The 7,500-nt window shown below is 44.7% G+C and overlaps 1 protein-coding gene across 1 annotated transcript in view; it reads right to left on the bottom strand.

Moving 5' to 3' along the window:
* Nucleotides 1-7,500, bottom strand: part of tenm1 (teneurin transmembrane protein 1) — a 299,549-nt gene that overhangs the window by 178,634 nt on the left and 113,415 nt on the right. The window contains exon 4 of the mRNA XM_063202269.1: nt 5,011-5,252. Coding sequence (XP_063058339.1) covers nt 5,011-5,252 — 242 coding nt within the window. The remainder of the gene's footprint in view (nt 1-5,010; nt 5,253-7,500) is intronic.

Below are 7,500 nucleotides of genomic sequence, written 5' to 3' on the forward strand. Positions count from 1 at the left end.
ACGGGGACAGGGGGACAAGGTCTCCCCTCCTCATCAATCCATCCTGCCCATCGATCAATCAGCATCAATACATTAGCAGCGAAAGTGCAGCGCGAGGCTTTAATCCTTTGTGTCAAAAGGAAGAGGAGGAGGAGGAGGAGGGAGGGAGGAGGGAGGGATGGGAGAAAGGGGTTGGGGTTGATGGGGGGATGGGACGCAAGGGTAACGCTAGGGACACAGACGTGAATTTGGCCAAGCGCAGCAAACTTCGCCATTCATTCCTATGAGGGAGGCAAGCGAACAGGAGCGAAGTGTACCGAAATTATTCTAACCAAGTTTAATATTATGCAAATGAAGGGTGAATTTCGCCTGCGGCGGCCAGTCAAATCAACAACATAACTGTTTCATACCATTTGATTTGCCGTGGCGACCTGATGTCAGAATGGAACACTAAATTTTGCCTCTCTTCGCCTCGCTCGTTTCGCCTGCTATGTACAGTATCCCTAGCGTAAGGCCAGACGAAGGGTGAGGGCGGGGACAGTGAGAGGGGAGGGGGTGAGAAGAGGTGAGACGAGGTAATGGGTCATTGTTTTGAAACTCGGGAGTCGGAAACCCGCTGACCCCCCGCCTCGGGAAAGTTCAATAGAACGGTTACTCAGATCAGGGTTTCCCCAACACAAACTCGGAGCAGTTCGGTGTACTCTGAGTCAGTTAAACATTAGTGTTTTCAGACATTTGTATTATCCTCAACTGTAGCAATAGTACGCATTTACGACAGATGTCAGGAAAACTAACTCGGGGACAACCGAGTTTCAAAAGAATGAGCCATAAGACTGTATGGAAGGGTGAACCCAGAGACATTGCTGGTCGTCACTGAGAAGGGAGCGGTGGGATGGGTGATAAGATGGGATGGGATGGGAGGGTGAGAGGGGGGTGAGCTCGGGTGAGAGGGGGGTGAGCTCGGGTGAGAGTAGTGGGTGGTGAAGCCAAAAGCATCGCTGGCTGAAGGTGGGTGGGTGATGGGGAGGGTGAACTCAGAGACATCTCAGACTGCCAAAGGAAGGGCGGGTGGTTGGTGGGAGGTGGTGAGAAGGGGGGTGGTGAGAGAGAGAGAGGGGGGGGGGGGGAGAGGAGAGGTGAGGTGGGGTGGGGTGGGGGTGGGAACCCAGAGGCATTGCTGGCTGCCATCACAGGGATTATTCGCACTGACTGATGACTCTGATGCGCTCGTCGAGCACAAATCACGGAAGAGAGCAAGCACACCACACCACACCACACCACACCACCAGCAGCAGCAGCACGCCTCATGCCAACCTGCAATGCATCCGCAACAAAAAGCAACAAAAAAGATGGGAGAGAGAGAGAGAAGAGATGGGAGAGAGAGAGATGGGAGAGGGAGAGAAAGTGCAGGGACACTCGGAGAGAGATAACAAAGTAAGATGAGAGGGAGAGATAGGGAGGGAGAGGGAGAGAAAAGTGTGAGAGAATGAGAGAGCTGGTGATAGAAGAGGGAGGTAGAGAGAGATAGAGGAAGAGATAGAGGGCGATAGAGTGAAATGAGAGAGGAAGAGAGACAGGGCGAGAAAGCAAGTGACAGAGGGAGAAAAGGGGAGAAGAGAGAGGGGCAACTAAGTGATAAAGAGGTAGAGAGGAGACGAGCGAAAGAGCAAATGTGACAAAAGAAAGAGAGATGGAGGAAGATAAAGAGAGGGATGGACAGAGCACGAATCAGTCAGTGAGCCAGGTGGCAGAAAGATGGATCTTATTTCCTATGCATTCAGGCATACCCCTCTCTCTCTCTCTCTCTCTCTCTCCACCCACACGAGCCTCTCAGCTCACTGCACCACAGACAACCAATACAGGAGAGGAACAATAGACTTGTCTGCTTTGTCACCTTTCCAAGGCAATACGTTCCATCTCAAATCAACTCTCTAAATGCTTCAGTAAATGTCACTAATCCAAATTAGGCTGAATGCGATGTTATTTATGAATCTACTTGCTGCAAACAGCCATCCTCCCGGCGAGATCGACACATTGAATTCTGAGTCCGCCTCCACAAGCTTACAGTACCTCGGTGAGGTTAAAATAAGTTATGTAGACAGGATTCATGCAAAGGTGCAAAGGCCGGAGCCCGCTGGATAACAGCCAGGGCATGATGCGCAGCATGTTAAATAGATCGGACAACTTAAACAGAAAACGTCTGTCAAACATATACTGTAATAGGCACTGGATACCTCAGGTTTCATTTTAGTTTGACAAGAGCGCCAACGGCTATATTCCATCCGTGTGCATCAGTTCATATCAGTTATCACAGAATGAAACTTTAAATTGACTTAACTCAATTTCGACTCAATTTAACTCAACTCAATTCATTAGTCTGACTGGGTATCACTTGTATGCAGTGTGTGCTGTGGGGATGGGGCTGAGGACCAGGTAGGAAAGCTCATCATGGCCAGAGCCATATAAAAACGGGAAAATTGTGCACATCCCATGTCGAGATACGGCACACAATTTGATCTGTCAACTCTTAAGACAAGATTGCTGTAATAAATTTGTTGTTACTGCAATGACAATGGCCAAGACATGATGAATTACTAAAGGCTCTTTGTAATGTGGTAATAATAATAATAATAATAATAATAATAATAATAATACTAATAATAATAATGATAATAAAGTTTGATATTATAATTATTTTACAATTATAAAATAATTAAGGGCTCTCTGTGTAATGTGGTAGTAGTCTAACACAATAAAAGTACCATCTTTTCTACTAGTACAGTGTTACACAAATGGAACGGTGCACATTACGATGAAATCTTTTTTTGCGGTTTATTTCATGTCAGATGATAAAACACCCTACGGATTGGAGGATTTCAGATATACTGCCTTTATGACCTTATGGGAACAGTGAATACCTATGAGAACAGTAAATACCTACCCTAGGTCATGAGATTTCAGTGACAAAGATGTGATCTAAACTCTATATCTGAAGGCAGTTTTGACACAATACATACTGCCCTTTGGCTTTGAAACGTGTGAATATATGTCACCTTTCAGAGACTATTTTAGTGGCACTACCGCCTGGCTTTTGTTAGAGTAGATTTGTGACAGCAGGTGACAATGTGTGCCCTTCAATGATCATATCACACATGACACTTTTCATGACCTTTCATGAAGAAACTTTGTGAGAATAGCATTGTGCTGGCTGTCAAAGTCATCCATGACATACATACGTAGGTAATACTATATGTCACCTTTAGAAGAATCTTTATAAGGGCAGCCCCCTTGCACGGGTGAGGCATAAATGCAATTTCATTGTGTGCAGTGCGCACTTGTGTGCTGTGGAGTGCTGTGTCACAATGACAATGCGAATAAGAGTTTCCCAGTCTGGCTTTCATGACCAAGGTTGTACTCACCCATGGCATAGGTGATCCACCTATAGGTGATCCTATGCCATGGACTTTCTTCATAAAAGAAGCTTTAAAAACACAGGATTATGGCAAGGCTCATATTCACCCACCGTTTAGGTCCCCCATACTCAAATAGCGGCCCGCGGGCCACTTGTGGCCCGCGGGGCATCTATTTGTGGCCCTCGAATAATTTTGAAAAAAAAATAAAATAAAAATAAATAATAATAATTTTTTTTTTTTTTTTTGTCCGATCGCGCTGCCGGCTCTTATTTTGAAATCGCGCCACAGACGCTAGGAAGATGCGTGCCGTGTCTCCGCCCCCCTCAATCAGTTTCTCCCTGCAGGCTCAAAACAGAAGTGACTATGAGGGTGGCAGAGGCTGTTGTGAGGTAGACTACAGAAGGGAAGGACGGTAGAACTTGTAAATAAATTATTTACAAAGTTCTCTTTGCCTCGTTTTTGAAAGTAATGGTCCACATTTCATTGCATACAGTGTGTTAGGACTTCGAATTGGTTTAGCACTAGCTGTAGCTAGTTGCTAACACAAATGAAGGCAAATTGTGTTTGAGCTCTGCTGGCAGCTAACTAGGGGTAGCCTACTTAAAAACGAATTGCTTGATAAACTTTTCACACTTTTAAACAGTCCCCAAATAGTTCGTTTGGAAAGCTAAGCCCCTCATAAGATTTCAAACAAAGTTATGAGCAACTTGATGATTTATTATTGGCTATTGCATTTAATCAACATTGCATCAATGTGCCATTTTCTTGTTGGCAAAACCTGGTGTCTTCCTATCTATGTGTCCTCTTTGTTGGGTCCATTATTGCATCTGATTCTCATCATGCATGTGAGAGCTGCATAAACAAAGTCATAATAAGCAACATTTGTTTGAAAAGTGTTATCTTCAGGCTTACTGGTTTTCTCACTAAGAAATAAATGTTTATGAATGTAGTCTGCAAATATAGGCTAATCTTATGTCATTTAAAAAAAATACTGAAGGGTGGGTGGCAATGACAGCAAGGCAGGCACCTCACCCCACAGTGCTCCAGAAAAATGCAGGCCCTTTATGAGAGAAATGTTCTCCCATCCTGTCACTGGAAACTAAATATCTGCTGTGGGTGTGAGTGCGTGTGTTTTGTGATTACAAAGGCCTTATCATTTTTTAATTTAAAAAAAAAAAAAATTTTGGTGGGGGTCGTGTCGTGTCAGCCCGGCCCGGCCCTTTATTGGGAGGAATTTTGAAAAACTGGCCCTTGGGGACTTTTAATTGAGTACCCCGGGTTTAGGTGATATCCTATTCCCTTCCCTTTCCCTTCCGCTCTACATCTGAAGGTTTATGAGAGCATTTTTAAGAGAGCGGGAGCCGTTGCCATTCATGACATTGGTCACGTTATGTCATGTAGAGCATGATCATGACCTATGAGTCATCGTACTCACCAACGACATAGCGGATATTATGTGATGTACATCCAGAGCAGCCTTATGACATAAGTTCTCACCCTCAACATAGGTGATATTATGTCACAATCAAGTACCATTATGAGCATAGTCGTACTCACCCACACCTTGAGTCACATATGGCATTCAACAGCATTATGAGGAGAATCGGACGGTACTCACCCACGACGTAGGTGAGCAGCAGGGCGAGGGTGACGGTGATGGCCGAGGCGCTGAGGGCCGTGCACTTCCAGTTGCAGCAGCGGTAGGGCTTGCTGAAGGAGAAGAGCGGCCTGGAGAGGGTGGTTCTGGGTAAGGGCCGTGGCGGCGGCGAGTACACCGTGTTGGAGGTGAGGGGGTAGTTTTGATTGGCCGCGCGGTAGAGGGTGGACGAGCCAGACGAGCCGTGCTTGAAGAGGAAGTGTCTGAAAGCAGGGAGAAATGAGGGTTTTGTTAATACATTTGGTCACGAAAAAGGGTTTTGTTAGTGCAATGCATTACAATACGGCAATATTTACAGAACAGTGAATGAATGTTGACAGTGACTGTTTCAGATTCAATTTATATGCACTTCCAAAAGATTAGTCAAGTTAAAACGAATGTCAGGCTACTTCCCCCTGGCAACTGATGGATCTGACCTTAAGATTACCATACGCTGGATGACATATGAAGAATTGAATGATTGGATAAATATGCATGTTGGCTGTACAAAATGTGTGTTATAGGGGTGATATAGGGGTGCATGATATTAGAAAAATATGCGATACACGATAACATGACTATACACTGCGATATTGATATTACTCACAATATTTAATATATACATATATTTTCCACTCTCTACTTGCCATTCTACACTTTATCATGTATAAAACAACTGAGAGCAATGCTTTATTTCCAACATTTTTTTAAAGAAAAAAACATGGCTAATATACAGCATCAACTTAAAATTTCAACATTTTTAATACATTTTTTAATGTTCACTTCTCACCAAATTTGCTGTTATTAAAAAAAATGTTTTTTTGTGATATGTGTGCAACTTTTGCGATACGTGCATTGCAAGCTGTGATATTGCTATAATGATACATTTTCGATATATTGTGCAGCCCTATCATGATCCTACTTACAAAATCCAACAAATAGATATGAAGCACTATGTTAAGAAGTAGAACAAAGCCCACTCTCTTGGGATTTCATGGGAGAGACACAAACAAAAACACACACACATGAGCGCTGCACGCACGTGCACATTCACTCACACACACTCACTCACTCACTCACTCACACAAACACACACACACACACACACACACACACACACACACACACACACACACACACACACACACACACACACACACACACACACACACACACACACACACACACACACACACACACACTCACACGCACACACGCACACACGCACAAAGACACACACACACACACACACAGACACACAGACACACACACACAGACACACACACACACACACACACACACACACACACACACACACACACACACACACACACACACACACACACACACACACTTTGATATTAAGACAGGAGATTTGAGTAAGAAAGGCCATGTTTACCGCAAGTGACATTAGGGCTGTTGTTGTTGGTATTCCCTTTGTTTTTCTTGGCTGTGAGTTTAGCGGTGAAATGACTGCGGGTACAAAGGAGTGTCTGTATCTGTTTGTTTTATCTGGTGGGGAAGCGAAAGCACGGCGCCGCAGGCAGGTAAGGCAGCGGAGAGCGTAGGTGCATGGGAGCTCGGTGAGGTAAGGTGAGGTGAGGTGAGGTAGGTTGAGGTGGGGTGGTTGTGGGTGGATAACGTCTGACAGGATGGGTTCTGCTTCCCCTAACAACTGTTTCGTTGCTGAATTCAGATGGATTTCTGTCTCCATACCGGGTTGCCATTATGCTCCTACACCTCTTGATCACCTCTGTTGGTGCCTTTTTTTCTGTTCAGAGATCAGATCGAAGCCAACCAACCTGCAGTTGACCCCAGGCCTTACATCGACTCAATAGGAGATCCATAGAAACTGCCCATATTGAACTTTGAGGCAGCTTCCCCCCAGACAAAAAAAGCCTCTTCTGGCCTCTTTTTTTCCACACAGCATATTGCTGTGAGCGCCAAAGCTCAGCTTGTTATCAATTACCTTGCCAAAGTGCTTGTACGGCAACAATTTTCTTTACCCTGACCTTTTTTCATATAAGTTTAACAGGGTCTGAACGCAGGTGTCCAAAATCAATGGGAGTGTCCAGGGTTTTTATCCAAAATATCCACAGTGGGACTTAGCACTTGACCGGTGGAGTGCACCTTTGGACCATACACATGGATTACAACAGTGCAATAGGAAGCACATGCTCCTGGTATTCGGCTGTGTTGTTTTGCCTGATGCTAAAGCATGTTAGCAGACTGGAGCCTTGTTGCATTGCCTATCGATATGGCACTTCAAGCAAGAAACTATCCAACGAACCGACAAACTAGCCCATCAATCAACCAACGAAAGCAACCAATCAACACAACGCCTGCCTGTTCACTTCACCAACCAAGCATTGAACCAACCGACTAGCCAACGAACCAATAAACTAACTGACTGACCAACCAACTGACAAATCAATCGTCCAGCTAATTTATCTAATGTGGCCATCGAAAACT

The sequence above is a fragment of the Engraulis encrasicolus genome, chromosome 7, assembly GCF_034702125.1.
Source record: "Engraulis encrasicolus isolate BLACKSEA-1 chromosome 7, IST_EnEncr_1.0, whole genome shotgun sequence".
Classification (NCBI taxonomy): Eukaryota; Metazoa; Chordata; class Actinopteri; order Clupeiformes; family Engraulidae; genus Engraulis; species Engraulis encrasicolus.